Here is a 20,409-nt window from a genome sequence, read left to right on the forward strand (position 1 = left end):
TACTTCATAGAAGCAGTAAAAAGAAGAACCAATCGCAAAATTAGTAGTAAGGAGTAACGAAATCATAGTCCAAATCAGAGGTGAAAAAGACAATAGAAAAAAAATAAATAAAACTAAGAGCTAGTTTTTTGAAAGTTTAAACAAAACTGTCAGATCTTTAGCCAAATTCATCAGTTAGATATATATAGGTTTCCCAGGTAGTGTTAGTGGTAAATAACCCATCTATCAATGCAGGAGATGTAAAAAATGTGGGTTCAATCCCTGGGTCAGGAAGATTCCCTGGAGGAGGGCAAGGCAACTCACTGCATTATTCTTGCCTCGAGAATTCCACGTATAAAAGAGCCTAGTCATCTACAGACCATGGGGTCACAAAAAGTCAGACATAGCTGAAGTGACTTGACATGCATGCACACATATTTATGTAGGTTGGTGAAAAAGTAACTGCAATTTTGGATTGTGAATTTTAAATCAATACAACTAGGTCAAACACATCTTTATTAATCAAATACATTTTTGTGTTGATACATTACAGTCAACACATTTTTGCCAAAAAGAAATGTCTGTTTACTCCTGTACCATTAAAATTCATACTTTGAGATTCAAATAACATTTGGAAAGCATTTTCTGCCTCTTGCAAGCATTTTCCCTGCAAAAAGTTGTCAAAGTGCTTGAAGAAGTGGTAGTCAGTTGGCAAGAGGTCAGGTGAATATGCTAGATGAGGCAAAACTTCATAGCCCAATTCTTTTAATTCTCGAAGCATTGGTTGTGTGATGTGCAGTCAGGCATTGTTGTGGAGAAGAATTGGGCCCTTTCTGCAGATCAATGCTACAGCAGGCATTGCAGTTTTTAGTGCATCTCATTGATTTGCTGAGAATACTTCTCAAATGTAATGGTTTAGCCAAGATTCAGAAAACTGTTGCGGCTCACAATTGTAGCAGACCACCAAACAGTGACTAGGACCTTTTTTTGATGCGAGCTTAGATTTGGTAAGTGCTTTGGAGCTTCTTCTCAGTCCAAACACTGAGCTGGTTGTCACCTGTTGTTGAATAAAATCCACTTTTCAACACACATGAAAATCCGATTGAGAAATTGTTTGTTTTTGTTGCATAGAATGAGAGAAAATGACACGTCAAAACAATCTTTTTTTAATTTGCTGTGAGCTCATGAAACACCCACTAATTGAGCTTTTTCACCTTTCCAATTTACTTCAAATGATGAACAACTGTAGAATGGTTGAGGTTGAGTTCATCATCAACTTCCCGTGTAGTTGTAAGAGGATCAGCTTTAGTGAGCCTCTCAACTGGTTAGTGTCAACTTCTGATGACCGGCCAATGCTCTCCTCATTTTCAAAGCTCTTGTGTCTTCTGTAAAACTTCTTGAACCACTGCTGCATTGTAGGCTTGTTAGCAGTTCTTGGGTTAAATGCACTATTGATGCTGCGAGTTGTCTCCACTGCTTTATGACGCGTTTTGAACTCAAATAAGGAATTCACTCAAATTTACTTTTTGTCTAGCATCATTTCCCTAGTCTAAAATAAATAAAAAAATAAACCGCAAGCAATAAATCATTTGCAAAATAAATCAAGAAAGAAATGTGCTTTCAATTGATGTATCAGTTCAGTTCAGTCGCTCAGTCGTGTCCAACTCTTTGCGACCCCACGAATCGCAGCACGCCAGGCCTCCCTGTCCATCACCAACTCCCAGAGTTCACTCAGACTCACGTCCATTGAGAAGGTGATGTCATCCAGCCATCTCATCCTGGGTCGTCCCCTTCTCCTCCAGCCCCCAGCATCAGAGTCTTTTCCAATGAGTCAGCTCTTCATATGAGGTGGCCAAAGTACTGGAGTTTCAGCTTTAGCATCATTCCTTCCAAAGAAACCCCAGGGTTGATCTCCTTCAGAATGAACTGGCTGGATCTCCTTGCAGTCCAAGGGACTCTCAAGAGTCTTCTCCAACACCACAGTTCAAAAGCATCAATTCTTTGGTGCTCAGCCTTCTTCACAGTCCAACTCTCACATCCATACATGACCACAGGAAAAACCATAGCCTTGACTAGACAGAACTTAGGCAGCAAAGTAATGTCACTGCTTTTGAATATACTATCTAGGTTGGTCATAATTTTTCTTCCAAGGTATAAGTGTCTTTTAATTTCATGACTTTAATCAATTGATGTATAGCAACCACATTTATTTAAGAATGTATTCCAATATCAAACAACAAATTTCAAAAATGCATAACCACAATTACTTTTGCACCAACCTAATATATAAAAGTCAAATAAATAATATCAAAAATGGAAAGGAAAGTATTAAAATTGATACCACAGAAATACAATGGATTAAAATAAACTACTATGTAAAAATTATATACCAACTAAATGGGCAATGGGACTTCCCTGTAGCTCAGACAGGGAAGAATATGCTTGCGATGCAGGGGACCCAGGTTCATTCCCTGAATCTGGAAGAGCCTCTGGAGAAGAGAATGGCAGCTCACTCCAGTATTCTTGCCTGGAGAATCCCATGAACAGAGAAGCCTGGCAGGCTACAGTTCATGGGGTTGCAAAGAATCAAACATGACCGAGCAACTAACACTAATTGGACAACATAGAATATATGGATAAATTCCTAGGTACATGCAACTTAATAAGTCATGAATAAATAGAAATAGGAACAGACCAATTACTAGGAAGGAGATTGTATCGATAATTTAAAAATAATTCCCAACAAAAAGAAGTCTAAGATTAGATGGTTTCACTGGTAAATTCTATTAGTGATTTAAATAATAATTAATACAAATCCTTTTCAATCTACTTTAAAAAATTAAAAGAGAAAGACATACATTTAAATCCTTATTAGAAAGCTAGCATTAGCCTGATTAAAAAAAAAAAATTGGACAGGGACACCAGAAGATAATGAAATTACAGCCAATATCCTTAATGAATATGCATTCATAAATCCTCAATAAACTTTTTACAAGCCAAATAAACAATGTATTAAAATGATCATATGCCATAATTAAGTGAGATTTTTTCAGGGAATGCAGACAGTTCAATATATGCATATCAATAAATGTGGTATACCATGTTCGAAGTGAAAGTTATTCAGTCGTGTCTGATTCTTTGTTATCCCATGGACTATATAGCCCATGGAATTCTCCAGGGCAGAATCCTAGAATGGGTAGTTTTTCCCTTCTCCAGGGGATCTTCCCAACCCAGGGATTGAACCCAGGTCTCCCACATTGCAGGTTGATTCTTTACCAGCTGAGCCACAAGGGAAACCCAAGAATACTGGAGTGGTTAGCCTACCCCTTCTCCAGGGGATCTTCCTGACCCAGGAATCAAACTGGGGTCACCTTCATTTCAGGCAGATTCTGTAACAACTGAGCTATCAGGGAAAATAAAAATGATATGACCAAGGAGAGAACAAGATGTCGGAGGAGAAGGTGGATGAAGAGTACATCTCTTCATGGACATCAGGAATACACGTTCAGACACAGAAGTGCATGTAGAACACCAGCTGAGAGCAGACAGAAGTACCTGACCAGCAGAAAAGGATATATAGGACCACTCAAAACTAGGATGAAGGAACTAAGGGGAAAAACAGAAATGTTAGTAGGACTGGACCTGCTTTTGGTGGGTGGCAGAACTGAAGCAGGGGTCTGATCCCCACATAGGGGCAATTGTCTGAGTTAGAGGAGAAACATTTAAGGCTGAGAGTGAAACAGTGGATTGGTGGCAGCCTAAATGGAATGAGAATCAGACAGTCCTTGCAGCAGCCATATATACCCCAAACAGGGACACAGGTCCCCTAGAAGGCACAGAGGCTGGGAGCTGGAGTTTAGGGATTGTGGAGAAATCCCAGGGCAAGGGCTGCTGTTGATGGTGAAGAGACAGATTGAGGGGATGTGAGAGAAAAGATGCCACAATCACCCTAATACCAAAAACAAAGATGCCCCAAAACAGAACACTACAGAATAGGCAGAGCTATGGAGAAAGACTGGCCAAAGAAGCCTTCTGATCGCCAGTGACAAGAAGTTCGTAAAAAGACTCTGATAAGGCCATAACTCCTGTGGAGGAGGCAGTCCATGTCCTAGCACACTTGGTGCAGCCAGGGTCCCCATAAGCCAAGCAACTGTGCCACTGGGGCAGAGTTGCCATAGGCAAAAAAAGTCTTGTGTCTATGTTCACAGGGTTCCTTCAGTCATGTCTGACTCTTTGTGACCTGGTAGACTGGACTTTCAGGCTTCTCTGTAAGGGAGGGGGCTTCTCCAGGCAAGAATGCTGGGCCATATTGGCCAATACTGGTTTCCATATCCTTCTAGAGCACTATATTTCCTGCCACCCTAGCCACCAACTCCGCTGAGTACCTGGTGCTGCCAGAATGCCTGTGACCCAAGCAGCTGCACCACCTCCACATCTGGCCCTCACAGGGGCAGACCTAAGTCCTCCAGGGCAGCCTCAGGAGCAAATTGCAGTAGACAGCCCACATGCAGAGGTGGAAATAAAACTGCAATTGCAATCCAGGCGCAGTATGGCTAAGGAAGAAGACCCAAGACCCTCCCGCCAGCTGTAAAAGTTTCAGATTAAATCCACACATTCAACTAGGGGGTCTCTGTGTCTATGGAATATATAAAAGATCATTGAGAGCTCCCACAAAAGAAAACACACTAGTTCTGATAGCTGTGGACATTGGAAACAAGAACACACAGGAGTGGACTGATTAGAATCTGAGCTACCCTCAGAGCAGGTCTAGAGATCAACAAAGTGTTAGAAGGCATCCTAGGGAGGTGAGGTGGATTGTGACTCCCAGTGAGGGAAAGGATTCTGACAGCAGTGACTCAAGAAAATTATTTATTATTCTTATATTTTGACTTGTTCTATAGATTCTTTTGGACTTTTTTATTCTTTTTTGCCCCTTTTTTCCTCCCCTCTGTTGTAGTTATTGATTTTATTGGCACCATGAAATGTAATTAAGTTTTTGAGCTTTTCTTTTTCCTTTCTTTTTTTTTAATTGTTGATATAAAACTCTGCCTCTATGTTGGGCTTTTACAGTTCTGGGGAGTTTTCCCTTTTTACTTGTTTTTCTTCTTTTTAATTTTAATTTTTTAAACCTCTAATTATTTTTTTTTTACATTCATTCCTTTGTTTGCATTTCCTACTGTTCTTTTCCCCTTGAAGTTAATCTTTAATATATATATAAATCTTCTTTATCTACCTCTACTTAGCTTTGCATATCTATTATTTCTTTCTTTTGTTTCTTTCCTTTCCTCTCAACATATTTGTTAGTTTTATTTTCATTGCTTTATTTCCCAATTGGCAACTGGCTTTAGTTTTGTTTTCCAATTGTGCTTTAGTTAGTTTTGTTCTGGCAGACATAATGTTTAGTTCCTTTTGTTTGCTGGGTCAATTTATTGTACTTTATTTTCGTTGGACTGTTTTGATTTTGTTTATGGGTGTATATGTATATGTATATTCAGTTACAATTATTATTGTTATAAACCTCTGCATCTATGTTGGGCTTTTTCAGTTCTGTCAAGTTTTTTTTTTTCTTTTTTCTGTCTTCTTTCATTATTTTTCTTTTCTCTATTTTTAAAATTTTAACTTTTAATTTTTAAACCTATCATTTTTTTCTACATTTATTCCTTTTTTTTGCATTTCCTACTGTTCTTTCCCACTTTCAGTTAATCTTTAATATATATAAATCTTTTACATTTACCTCTATTTAACTTTGCATGTCTATTCTTTATTTCTTTTCTTTCTTCTTTCCTCTCAAAATAATTGTTAGTTTTTGTATTCATTGCTTTATTCCCATGTGGCACCTTGCTTTAGTTTTGTTTTCCAGTTTGTGCTTTATTTAGTATTGTTCTTAACTGGTAAATATAATTTTTTATTTTCTTTGTTAGCTGGGTCAATCTATTATACTTCACTTTTGTTGGACAGTTTGATTTTGCTTATGTATGTGTATGTATATGTGTATATTCCATTACTTTAATTATTATTTGCCTGATTTTGTAATTGTCATTTGTCTGGAGTTCATCTTTGGTTTCTCGTTTTGGGATATTTGTTTTAATCTCACTTAATGTCATAACAAACCACTTGTGAAATCTTCATTCCTGACCAGAAATCAAGCCCTGAGCCTTTGGAGTGGGAGCACTCACTCCAAGAATCTAGACTACCAGAGAATTAACCCTAGGGAGTATCAAATACTGAGAACTCACACAAAGGAATCCACTGAAATACAAGACCTGGCATCATCCAACCACCAGTAGCACCCTGAGTAGGACGCCTCATCTAAACAAACAAAAAGAAAATAAAAACCCAATCATCAGCAGACAGTATTACCACCTCACTCAGCCTTGCTCATTAGAGGAGAAATAAACAAACAAACAAACAAACATTCAGCACAAGTCTCACCCTATACGAAGCTTACTCAAACCACTGGACCAAACTTGAGAGGTCAGAAACCAAAAGGAAGAAAGAATTCAACCCTGAAGCCTGGGAAAAGGAGATCTCAAATACTATAAGTAAAAATAAATAAATACATAATGAAAAGGCAGAGACATACTACACAAATGAAGGAGCAAACTAGAAACACAGAAGTTCAAATAAATGAAGAGGAAATAGGCAAACTACCTGAAAAAGTATCCAGAATAATGATTGTAAAGATGATCAAAAACCTCGAAAACAGAATGGAGAAAATGAAAGAATTAATTAACAAACAACTAGAAGAATTAAAGAATAAATATACAGAGACAAACAATACAATTACTGAAATTGTAATTTAAAATACTCTAGAAGGAATCAACAGCAGAATATCTGAAGCAGAAGAATGAATCAGTGACCTGGAAGATAAAATGGTGGAAATCACTTCTGAAAAGCAGAATAAAGCAAAAAGAATGAAAAGAACTGAGGATAGTCTCAGAGACCTCTGGGATAATATCAAACGTGCCAACATTCAAATTATGGGGGTCCCAGAAGAAAAAGTGAAAAAGAAAGGGTATGAGAAATTTTTTTTAAGAGATTATAGTTGAAAACTTCCCCAAAGTGGAAAAGGAAATAGTCAATCAAGTCCAAGAGGCACAAATAATCCCATACAGGATAAACTCAAGGAGAAACATGCCAAAACACATACTAATCAAACTAACAAAGCGTAAACACAAAGAAAGAATATTAAAAGCAGTAAGGGAAAACAACAAGTAACATACAAAAGAAATCCCATATGCTTAACAGCTGATCTTTCAGCAGAAACACTGCAGGCCAGAAGGGAATGGCAGGATACATTTAAAGTACTGAAAAGGGAAAACCTACAATCAAGATTAGTGTACCCAGCAAAGATTTCATTTATAATTGATGGAGAAATCAATGCTTTTCAGAAAAGGAAAAGTTAAGAGAATTCAGTACCACCAAACCAGCTTTACAACAAATCTTAAAGTGACATATATAGTCAAAACATACAAGAGAAGAAAAAGATCTACAAAATTAAGCCCCAAACAATTAAGAAAATGACAATAGGAACATATGTATATATATATATATATATATATATATATATATATATATATATATATATAAAATAAATTTAAATATAAACAGATTAAATGCTCCAACCAAAGGACAAAAACTGGCTGAGTGGAAAACAAGAGCCGTATATATGCTGTTTATAAGAAACCCACTTCAGACCTAAAGATACATATAGGCTGAAAGTGAGAGGATGGAAAAAGCTATTCCATGATAATGAGAAGAAAAACAAAGCTGGAGTAGCAATCCACATATCAAACAAAACAGACCTTAAAATAAGAAAGATTACAAGAGATAAGGAAGAACATGACATAATGATCAAGGGACCAATCCAAGATGAAGACATAACAATTGTAAATTACTATGCACTCAACTTAGGGGCACCTCAATACATAAGACAAACACTAACAGACATAAAAGGAGAAATTGACAGTAACACAATAATAATAGGAGACTTTAACACCCTACTCACAGCAATGGACCGATCATCAAAAGAGAAAATTAATAAGGAAACACATGCCTTAAATGAAACATTCTAAAACAAATGGAAAACGAAGAATAAAAAACCCTCAAAATTAGCAAAAGGAAATAAATCATCAAGATCTGAGCAGAAATAAATGAAAGAACCAAAATAAAGATTAATAAAACTAAAAGCTGGTTCTTTGAGAAGGTAAGCAATATTGAAAAGAGAGAATAATCAAATAGCAAAATTAGAAATAAAAAAAGAGGTTACAACAAACAATGTGCAAATACAAAGGATTATAAGAGACTATCATGAACAAATATATGGCAATAAAATGGATAACCTGGAAGAAATGGACAGATTCTTAGAAAACTTTCAATCTTCCAAGATTGTACCAGGAAGAAATAAAAATTATGAACAACCCAATTACAAGCACTGAAATTGAAGCTGTGGTCAAAAATCCCCCCAAAAACAAAAGCCCAGGACTAGATGACTTCACAGAATTCTATCAAACATTTAGAGAAGAGCTATTATCTATCTTTCTAAACCTCTTTCAAAAAATTGCAGAGGAAGCAAAACTTCCAAACTCATTCTACAAGGCCATCATCACCCTGATACCAAAACCAGACAAAGACAACACACACACAAAAAAAGACTATAGGCCAATATCACTGATGAATACAGATGCAAAAATTCTCAACACAATTTTAGCAAACATAATTCAGCAACACACCAAAAAGCTCATACACCATGATCAAGTTGGGTTTATTTCAGGGATTCATTATATGCAAATCAATCAATGTGATACACCATATTAACAAACTGAAAGATAAAAACCATATGATAATCACAATAGATGCAGAAAAAGCCTTTGACAAAATTCAGTACCCATTTATGATTAAAAAAACTCTTCAAAAAATGGGCATAGAAGGAACCTACCTCAACATAGTAAAGGTCATAAATGATAAGCCTACAGCAAACATTATTCTCAATGGTGAAAAACTGAAAACATCCCCCCTAAGATCAGAAACAAGAAAAGGGTGTCCACTCTCACCACAATTATTCAACATAGATCTGGAAGCCCTAGCTACAGCAATCAGAGAAGGAAACAAAATAAAAAGAATCCAGATTAGAAAAGAAGTAAAGCTCTCACTATTTTCAGATGACATGATACTGTACATAGAAAACCCTAAAGATAGTATCAGAAAATTACTAGAGCTAATCAGTGAATTTAGAAAACTTTCAGAATACAAAATGAATACACAGGAATCATTTTCCAGTGATTTCTAAATGCATATAATATATGCATTTCTATGTACTAACAATGAAATATTAGAAAAAAAGGAAATTAAGGAATCAATCCCATTCTCCATTGCAAAGAAAAGAATTAGGTATCTAGGAAAAAACTTACCTAAGGAGACAAAAGGACTGTACACAGAAAATTATAAGACACTAATGAAAGAAATCAAAGATGATCTAAACCGATGGAGAGATATTCCATATTCCTGGGTAGGAAAAATCAATATTGTGAAAATGATGATACTACCAAACACAATCTACAGATTCAATGTGATCCCTATCAAATTGCCAATGGCATTTTTCACAGAACTAGAACAAAAATTTCACAATTCATATAGAAACACAAAAGACCCCAAATAGCCAAGACAGTTTTGAGAAAGAAGAATGGATCTGAAGGAATCAACCTTCCTGACTTCAGATTATACTACAAAGCTATAGTCATCAAGACTATATGGTACTGGCACAAAAACAGTAATATAGGCCAATGGAACAAGATAGAAAACCCAGAAATAAACTCATGCAACTGTGGGTACCTTAGTTTTTACAAAGGAAGCAAGAATATGCAATGGGACAAAGACAGCCTCTTCAATAAATGGTGCTGGGAAAACTGGACAGCTATATCTAAAAGAATGAAATTAAAACACTTCCTAACACCATACACAGAGATCAATTCTGAATGGATTAAGACCTAAATTTAAGACCAGAAACTATAAAACTCTTAGAGGAAAACATAGGCGGAACAATCTCTGACATAAATCAAAGAAAGAACCTCTATGATCCGCCTCCTAGTGTAATGGAAACAAAAATAAACAAGTGGGACCTGATTAAACTTAAAAAGTTTTGCACAGCAAAAGAAATTATAAGCAAGGTGAAAAGACAACCCTCAGAATGGGAGAAAATAACAGTAACTGAAAAGACTGACAAACAATTAATTTCCAAAATATACAAGCAACTCATGCAATTCAAAACCAGAAAAACAAACAACCCAATCAAAAAGCGGGTAAAAGACCTACACAAACATTTCTCCAAAGGAAACATACAGATGGCTAACAAACACATGATGCTCAACATCACTCATTATTAGAGAAATGTAAATAAAAACTATAATGAGATATCACCTCACATTGGATAGAATAGCCATCCTCAAAAAGTGTACAAACAATAAATGCTGGAGAGGTTGTGGGGAAAATGGAATGCTCTTGCATGGTTGGTTGGAATGTAAATTGATACAGCCACTATGGAAGATGGTATGGAGCTTCCTTAAAAAAACAAACAAAAAAAGGAATAAAACCACCATATGACCCAGCAGTCCCACTCCTAGTCATATACCCTGAGGAAACCAAAACTGAAAAAGACAAATGTATCCTGTTGTTCACTGCAGCACTATTTACAATAGCTAGAACATGGAAACAACCTAGATGCCCATTCACAGATGAATGGATAAAGAAGTAGTGGTACATATACACAATGGAATATTACTCAGCCATAAAAAGGAACACATTTGAGTCAGTTCTAATTAGGTGGATGAACCTAGAGCCTACTACACAGAGTGAAGTAATTCAGAAAGAGAAAGATAAATATTGTATACTAATGTACATTACAGAATCTAGAAAAATGGTACTCTAGAACTTATTTCCAGGGCAACAGTGGAGAAACAGACATTGAAAATAGACTTATGGACACAGGGAAAGGGGAGGAGAGGGTGAGTTGTATGTTGAGAGTAACATGGAAACTTCAATTACCATATGTAAAATAGATAGCCAATGAGAATTTGCTGTATGTCTCAGGAAAATCAAACAGGGGCTCTTTATCAACCTAGAGTGGTGGGATGTGGAGGGAAATGAGAGGGAAGTTCAAAAGGGCGGGGACATATATATACCTATGGCAGACTCATGTTGAGATTTGACAGAAAAGACAAAATTCTGTAAAGCAATTATCCTTCAATTAAAAAATAAATAGATTAAAAAAAGAATGTTTGAGATAGCTTCATATCTCCATACATTAAAGTATACATTTAATCTCCATAGGTTAAAGTCAAGGCGAATTATCTTGAGATTGTCACAAAAGCACTGAAAAGCTCGCTTCCATTCAGTTCAGTTCAGTTCAGTCGCTCAGTCATGTCCGACTCTTTGCGACCCCATGAATCGCAGCACGCCAGGCCTCCCTGTTCATCACCAACTCCCGGAGTTCACTCAGACTCATGTCCATCGAGTCAGTGATGCCATCCAGCCATCTCACCCTCAGTCATCCCCTTCTCCTCCTGCCCCCAATCCCTCCCAGCTTCAGAGTTTTTTCCAATGAGTCAACTCTTCGCATGAGGTGGCCAAAGGACTGGAGTTTCAGCTTTAGCATCATTCCTTCCAAAGAAATCCCAGGGCTGATCTCCTTCAGAATGGACATCACAATGTAATAACGATAGAAACAAAGTGCACAATAAATGAAATGCACTTCAGTCATCCTGAAATCACCACCTCTCCACCACCAATTCATGGAAAAATTGTATCCTACAAAAACAGTCTCTGGTGCCAAAAAGATTGGGACTGCTGATCTAAAGTAATAGGCCCCTTTGTATGGAGTTTATGCTCTTAGAATAGAGATCACAGCATGTGAAGTTATTAAAAGTCATCAACATCTCATCCATGGTGAGTTCTTATTGACCTATTGTAGTTGCATATGATTGCTTACATTTTTATTAAAAAGGAAGTACATTAAAGGTCAGAAATTGCTATAGACTTGAAGGCTCTTAACAAATAATTGAATTTACAAATAAGCCAATTATGGGGCCTTTAGACATGAGTAATTGATATAATATCAAAAAGAGGTTAAACTATGAAATTGTAAAATATAAATGTGTACAGTAGCACTAGTGTTAAAGAACCTGCTTGCCAATGCAAGAGACGTAAGAGATGCAGGTTCAATACCTGGGTCAGGAAGATCCCCTGGAGGAGGGCATGGCAACCCACTCCAGTATTCTTGCCTGGAAAATCCCATGGACAGAGAAGCCTGGAAGGCAATGGTTCATAAGGTCACAAAGAGTCAGACATGAGTGAAGCGACTTAGCATACACAGGAGTAAAGGCAAAGCTAGGTTCATAATTTTAGAGTTATTGCAGGTATACCAAAGCTTAATAGGTAATGCTAATTGTTCATACTATGTGTCCCTCAAATGAGCACTAGTTGAATATGGTAAAATTTATTATAGGTTTCTAGAATTTATACAACCTAAATTCCTTATAGCATTCAGTACTTAAATAGTTTTGTGGATTTCACAATACTGTTATCGGTGAGGAAAAAAGAATCACTGCAATATTGAAAATAACTTCTTTTGTAAAGTTTTTCACATATAAATCAGATCTATTACAGAACACCAAACAGAAATGTAAAGATATAATTTCTAAATTCAGGAAAGTAGCACAAAATGAGAAACAAAATGAAACTTAACAAGGTTGAGCAATTTGGCATGCTTTACACAAAAAGGTCAAACAATTTAAATATTTTAAATTTAAAACATTCTCTACTATATGATTAAAGAGCTTACTTAGAAACACACACACATACAAAGGATGGATCATTGTCAGTGTTGTAGCTAATATATTGATGCTGCTTTCAGATATCTAAATCTCATAAATTCAAAAGAAAAAGGTAAGAATTATTTCATTGCCATTTCAAACAACTAGTTCCGTTTAGTTCAGTCGCTCAGTTGTGTCCGACACTTTGCAACCCCATGAATCGCAGCACACCAGGCCTCCCTGTCCATCACCAACTCCCGGAGTTCACTCAGACTCATGTCCATCGAGTCAGTGATGCCATCCAGCCATCTCATCCTCTGTCATCCCCTTCTCCTCCTGCCCCCAATCCCTCCCAGCATCAAAGTCTTTTCCAATGAGTCAACTCTTCGCATGAGGTGGCCAAAGGACTGAAGTTCCAGCTTTAGCATCATTCCTTCCAAAGAAATCCCAGGGCTGATCTTCAGAATGGACTGGTTGGATCTCCTTGCAGTCCAAGGAACTCTCAAGAGTCTTCTCCAACACCACAGTTCAAAAGCACCAATTCTTCGGTGCTTAGTCTTCTTCACAGTCCAACTCTCACATCCATACACGACCACAGGAAAAACCATAGCCTTGACTAGACGGACCTTAGGCGGCAAAGTAATGTCTCTGCTTTTGAATATGCTATCTAGGTTGGTCATAACTTTTCTTCCAAGGAGTAAGCGTCGTTTAATTTCATGGCTGCAGTCACCATCTGCAGTGATTTTGGAGCCAAGAAAAATACAGTCTGACACTGTTTCCACTGTTTCCCTATCTACTTCCCATGAAGTGATGGGACCGGATGCCATGATCTTCGTTTTCTGAATGTTGAGCTTTAAGTCAACTTTTTCACTCTCCTCTTTCACTTTCATCATGAGGCTTTTTAGTTCCTCTTCACTTTCTGCCATAAAGGTGGTGTCTTCTGCATATCTGAGGTTACTGATATTTCTCCCGGCAATCTTGATTCCAGAAGCTTGTGTTTCTTCCAGTCCAGCGTTTCTCATGATGTACTCTGCATAGAAGTCAAATAAGCATGGTGACAATATACAGCCTTGAAGTACTCCTTTTCATATTTGAAACCAGTCTGTTGTTCCACTAGTAATGCCTATTAAATTAAAAATTGACAAAAGCTTGAAGTGGTTACTAGGTTTTTTTTTTTTTCCTCCCTTTAAAAAATATAAGCCATAGAGTAAATGCATGAATAAATATCTTTAGTATCCCACACACTTTAATGTTGAAGTCATATAGTAAATCTCTGATCCTATTAATAAATAAGCTCATTTCTTGTTGACTTTTACTCTTAAAAGATCTCGGTCTCCAGCACTTATCAATGGCACGTTTGTTGAAACCTGTGAGGAAATGCACAAAAAAATGGCTTTTTCATTTTTGTGTAAATAAAACTATACCTAAATTTGCTCTCTACTTTCCCTATATTCCACCCCTACTCTCTTTCACTGTCTTAATAACATAGGGTGAAGGAGGAGATAAATTGCCTGCCCTGCAACAGGTCTCTTCTACGAAGGCAGAAGGACTTGTGATTGTTGTAAAGTTGGTAAACAAATATGCAAAGGTTACTAACATCATGAATTTCTTCTACAGCAACCAGATCTTCATGAACCACATAAATGTGAAGCAGCTATTTGCCACTCAAATTTTTTTTAAAGCCTGAAATGAGAAATTCTTAAAACCATTATTTAAATTCTCACCTATAGCAGACACACTTTTAATATAGACTTTACTTTTAGAACAGTTTTAAGCTCATGAAATATCTTTTATTTGAAAATTATTTCAGTGAATTGGAATGTTTTGGCTCAAGTAATTATTTTTTAAAATGTGGAAGCAATATTATTTGGAAGAGTTGACATCCAAAATACATACCGCCAGTCTGCCAAAGAGCTCCACCAGATTCTTTGGAGGCATAACAGTGGAGGTATTTAGGGGCATCAGATAGCACTTCCCTAGCAGCAAGTCCAGGTAAGCAGTCATGCCCTGTTGGGGAGGGGAAAATGTTAGGTATGATTTAGAGAGTATCAATGCTGCAGATTTTTCAATGACCATTAGAACAAGCATCTACAATCTTTCAAAATCAATTAATGTATATTCAATAGCAAAAGAATGAAAAAGGCTCTGCTGCAAAAAGTTACGTTTATCAACATATTTAATACCAATAAATTTAAGGAAAAAAATTCAGAAATATCTGTAAGAATGAGAAACACACATTTTCGAAGTTGTGAATAATTGCTGCATTGTCACTATCAGAGAATCTGGGGACAGGCACATCAATGATTACAATGTTGTCCTCCTCACAAATGTCAGCCTCTTTCATCACCGGCAGAAAGTAGGGTTCCTTTCCTTGGAGGGAATTTGCAGGAGCCTCGGAATCAAAGAAGCACATTTCTCCATGGTAGATGGTACTCTAAAAGACAAAAGGTGACAATCAAAACTTTCTAACACTCACTACCTTGACATTTAAACCATTTCTCAAGCTCAAATCAGTTTGTTGTATCAGTTGTCAGGCTGAGGATTGTTGATTACAGTCATCACCATGAAGACAAATCAATTTTATTCTGAAAGGTAATTTGAAAATTTTCCCTAAATTGTTTCTCTTGTGGCCATCACATAATTATTTGTTTCCACTAAATATGTAACACTTAGTAATCCAAAAGATAATAACTTTTATTAATATTACCTTCAGCATGAAGTACTTGTAAATACAGGCTCCACCAACAATAAGTCCTGCCAAGATGAATGAAAGGCCTAAGAGAGTAAGCATACATCTCCCAGAGGAACCGCCTTTTTCCTTGGTGGCAACTCGGAGTTTCTATTTATTCAAAAGCAAAATTAAAAACAAACAAACAAAGAAAACAAATTGTGCTTTTAGATACATAGTTGCTTTTTTATACATTTTACTGCCTTTTAAACCCAAAATATTTTAGATAGATGTTAAGTCACCCTAGCCTAAAAATCATTTCAAGACACTTCTTGATGTTTAATAGAAGTGACAATCTCCAATTTATAATAACCTTTTTATTTTTCTGGCATTTCCAAATTCAAATATAAAGTTATTTCAAAGTATATACTTCTAAAATCAGCTGAAAATAACCATGCATTTATGCAATAAGTTATCCTCTTTAAATAAATGGAACCCCTTACTTTCTGGACTTGTGCAGTGATATAATTACTAACTTTCTGGAATACAATAGTTTCTTTAGTATTTTTTATATATCAACTTATTTGCCAAATTAAAAGTGAATCAACAACCTTTGGTTTATTAAGTGATTTTCAGAAAGCTGTTTTTTGAAAATTAACTTCTATAGGAAGAATGGAATTCTATAAATTAGGCGTATACCATTTCCCCCTATTTTATAAATTAAAATATTGGAGACAAAATTTATTTCATAACTTTTTTTAATCGGAGAATAATTGCTTTACAGTGTGTTTACATAGCTTTACAATGTTTGGTTTCTGCCATATGACAATGTGAATCAGCCATAAATATACATATGTCTTTTCCCTCTCGAACCTTCCTTCCACTCCCATCCCATCCCACCCCTCTAGGTTGTCACAGAGCACCAGGCTGAGCTCCTTGTTTTATAAAGCAACTTTCTACTAATTTTAATGAGAAATTGGTCTTCCTAATGTCATCCAATATTATATGTCTGAGTATTGCTTTTAATAAAATAACATTTTTTTACATTCTGGGTAAAACACTAGGTTTAAAGTACATTGATACTTAGGAACAAAGCTGTGTGTGCAAAAGCGACTATAAAATTTTGTTAAATCTACCATTTGGTTGGGCTTCCCAGATGGAGCTAGTGGTAAAGAACCATCCTGCCAATGGATGAGGTTTGATCTCTGGGATGGGAAGAGATCCCTAGAGGAGGGCCTGGCAACCCACTCTAGTATTCTTGCCTAGAGAATCCCATGGACAGAGGAGCTTGGAGGACTACAGTCCAAGGGGTTCCAAAGAGTTGACAGGACTGAAGCAACTTAGCATGCATGCATAATTTGTTTAGTAACTGGAACAAAAGAATCCAAAGTAAACAAGCAATCAATTAACTTTGTACTCTTCTCAGGGCAGTGGAAGGGGCCCTTCAATTCAATTCTTTAAAGTCACAATGTCCTAAGCAGCAATATTAGTGAAAGGTAGAATGAATAAAGTCAGCAAATTTATTCTTTAATAATTGTTCAAATTGGTATATAAATAGAATTGTTTTAGTCTTTCAGGCCATTACCTCTTTTCCATAACTACTTAATACTAATTAAACTTTAATTAATTTGGTGAAAACAAAAATATGGATTCTAAGGAGAGCCAATCATTTCATAAACTGTTTAAAAATTATTTCTCTTTAAAATTAAAGTAAATTTAATATTCATATTTTCTTAGCTAAATTTATTCATTTTTAAGCCCTCTATTAATACTTTATAAGACTGGAAGGCTTTCTGTGTCCTAATAATTTTCAGAAATTTAGATTATTTTTATTAAAAAATAACCTTAGATAAATACTACAAATATTATCAATTATGATTGTGAATACCTGTAATCTAGAGCTACAGGCTTAGAAATTATATTTTAGATGATTAAACTGATGTCCAGAAAAATGAAGTGACATGTTCATAAGTCAGAAAAATGACTTACTCTGAAATTTGCAAAGGAATTTATTTTTGTTTCTTTTCACTGAGATGTGAGAAGAGAAATCTGCACTTCAATTTTATTTCTCCCTTCAATATTTAAGGAATTTTATTATTAAGCTAGGTTTAAGTACTATAGTGTCCATTTCATAAAATTTCCCACCATAGTAGGTAAGATATGGAAACAATCTAATTGCCCATTGATGGAAGAATGGACTAGGAATCAGTATTTTGTTTTCATTTAAATTTTCAAGACTTCAGTGTGGTGGGGGTTCTCACCACAGTTCATTTCCCTCTGAACATTTTTTTTAAAGTCATTGTACACAACCTCTGACATACCATTTTGTCATGTTCAATTTCCTATGAACTTATCAATATATTACAATACAATGTGTCAAATATTATTGAATCAGTGAATCAGTGTTTTACAGTGGCCAAGTCAGGATCCTGTGGGAATTTCATTACCTAATAAAGAAATATAATCACAGTGTGCATACTCAGTTTTGTTTATTCTACATAACATCACAGGCCTAGTAGAAGTATTGCTTGCATATTAACTGAATTCAACAAATCATGGAGTTTGTGGTGATGAGGGGAAAAAAAATATTATTTTGTGACTATACTTAACTGCTGGCATCTAATTAGACCTCCGCAAAAAATCTGTCCATTTTTGCCCTTACAAAGTAAAGTAGGACAGTTACATATTTGACCTATCATTTACAAAAAAATCCTCAATACAAGGGGGTGTTTTTGAGTTCTGAAATGTGCAATAAACAACAGCTAGTTTGATTGCTGGGTTAATTATTGAAAGTTTCCCTGATAAAAATTCTGCAAAGGCTCATTATCATTTCAAATTATGTGCATAATCAGTTTTACTACATGGATTCTCATTTTATTTAAAGGTCTTTTCAAATCTCCACTCTGAATGCAAAAGACTTTGTAGAGAGAACAAGGCAAATTGGGGCAGATCTGTAAGCTCCAATACTGTACAGATTTTATAGAACAAGAAAAAAATATATACCATTGTACGTTTTAACGTTGAAATTTTACCAAGGGAAATGACGAATAGTTTACAAACACTGAAAACATGCTAAATGTTTAAAGGAAATAGAAAATGCAATAAATAGACAATGGCTAACATTTTCAGGGGAGAAACTTCCCCAGTTACTGGCAATACTAGAAGATTACATTACAAGGTCAGACCTGTTTCAGATCTTTCAATGGGGGAGGGTGAGCAGAGGGGCTGTCGCTCAAAAAGGAAGTACTGTACTAGAAAGGAAAAAAGAGAGAGAGGAAAAAAAAAAAAACAAACCTCAACATTTCTTCTACAGAAGAAGAATGTTTCCTTCAGGAAATGCCACTAGGAAAACACAAGGATTTTGCAGTAAGAGGGCACACTGGACATCTCAAATTCGAATTAAGACCAACTTCAGTTACGGCAGTTCCTTTACCAAAAGAGAAGGAGGCGGCACAGCTTAAGGTCACCTATGGCCAGGAGAAACTGAAAATATACACCAGTTGGAGGGGGTAGGGGGAAGACAGACACTTGCTCCAATCTGTACTGCAGCCAATCAAAGCTGACCTCTTCCCACTTCCACAAGCACTCAGCGATCCTAAAAAGATTTAGATTCCTAGAACTTCATACACGTCCAAAGGGAAGAGAGAAGAATTAAATCTCGTGTCCTTGCTCATTCTGCATATCCACCCCAGCCCTGTGGAAAATGTGTGTCCTTGGAATTGACTGGGGTGACTTGCCCTCCTCGTTGATCCCTAGCCACCCACATGTCCCCCAGGAGAAGGTGACATCTGGTTCCAGGACTTCTCTTCAAACTCCCTCCAATATTCCTCGGCGATGTACAATGTAATCTGGGAACCCCGCGCAAAGCGCTGAGATGCTAAGGGGCTTGCAAGCAGCACAAGCGGAAGATGGTGCAGATAGACAGAATCCGGGAGACTGGGCAAAGCCAACGGAGAGCGCAGGGAGCACTGCCAGGGAACACAGAAACTGCAGAGTAGGTTTTGTTTTTGTTTTTGTTTTTCCTTTTCCACCTTTTCCCTTCCTTCTCCACAAACCACCCCCACCCTGCCTTCCGGACTGTAGCAGGCAGTCAGGGGAAGAGTAGGGATTGCTACCTTGCCGGTCAGGATCTGAGCTTGGACCATGCGGCTTATAAGGGCCTCCACGTCTTGCTGCGCCTCCTCTTTTTGCACTGCTGTGGGTGTATTGAAAGCAATTTTCACCATGGTGAATCTTTGGACTTCGCGGTAAGGCACTGCTGGAATCAGTGTTCTGGGCTGCAGGTTGGAGGAGGACAAGATAGCACCAGCCCGAGCAGCACCTTCTTTCTCCTCTCCTGCTTTTACACTGCTGGGAGCCCAGGTCTGGGTATACTTGAGACACAGTCTCAAGCTGGATGGGAGACCATGGGCGGGCTTAGGGAAGGGCCGAGCAAGGACAAGGAGGGAGTCCAAGTGCTGGAATGGAAGTGGGAGTTGCCAGTGGTAGAAAAGAAATGGGGTGGAGCCGATGGCCTGAGACTCAGAACTCCTTACCTGAACTTCAAGCGTGCTCCCACCTATCTCTCTGCTCCATCAGATAAGGAAGCATGCCGTGTCCTATCTCTTTGTCTCTGTCCGGGCCACAATAGCCCTTGACCCTGATTTTAGTTTCTTAAAAGTGGACCTGGCCTCCCACAGGGCCAAGAACTGTAACTTGGCATCATTTCAAGCTTCCTCCTCTCTGCACCCACCCAAGACCCGAAAGCATAGTTCCAGGACTGTTCTGTAACTTTACAATAATATAGTCCCTTTAAAGAACACTCAGAGCATGTTTGGAGTTACTTGGTTCATTCTCTCAACACATTTTTTTTTTCATTACTTGACATTTTAAAAAAAATTTAATTTCCTATCCCAGAGCAATCCTAAATCAGAAATACAGGACACCTACCTCCTTAAATCCCGTTTTGCAGGTAAA

General features: G+C 36.9%; 1 protein-coding gene and 1 pseudogene across 1 annotated transcript; both read right to left on the reverse strand.

Annotated features, from left to right (window-relative positions):
* Positions 1-501: 501 nt before the first annotated feature.
* Positions 502-1,678, reverse strand: LOC121818336 (histone-lysine N-methyltransferase SETMAR-like; annotated as a pseudogene).
* On the reverse strand, positions 1,524-19,679 carry ITM2A (integral membrane protein 2A). The gene is given in 7 exon segments (XM_042242326.1): positions 1,524-1,528; positions 14,102-14,152; positions 14,301-14,468; positions 14,678-14,792; positions 15,022-15,219; positions 15,493-15,624; positions 19,569-19,679. Coding segments are annotated over 7 exon segments (780 nt in total).
* Between the last annotated feature and the right edge of the window lie 730 nt (positions 19,680-20,409).

This window comes from Ovis aries, chromosome X (assembly GCF_016772045.2).
Source record: "Ovis aries strain OAR_USU_Benz2616 breed Rambouillet chromosome X, ARS-UI_Ramb_v3.0, whole genome shotgun sequence".
In the NCBI taxonomy this organism is placed as follows: Eukaryota; Metazoa; Chordata; class Mammalia; order Artiodactyla; family Bovidae; genus Ovis; species Ovis aries.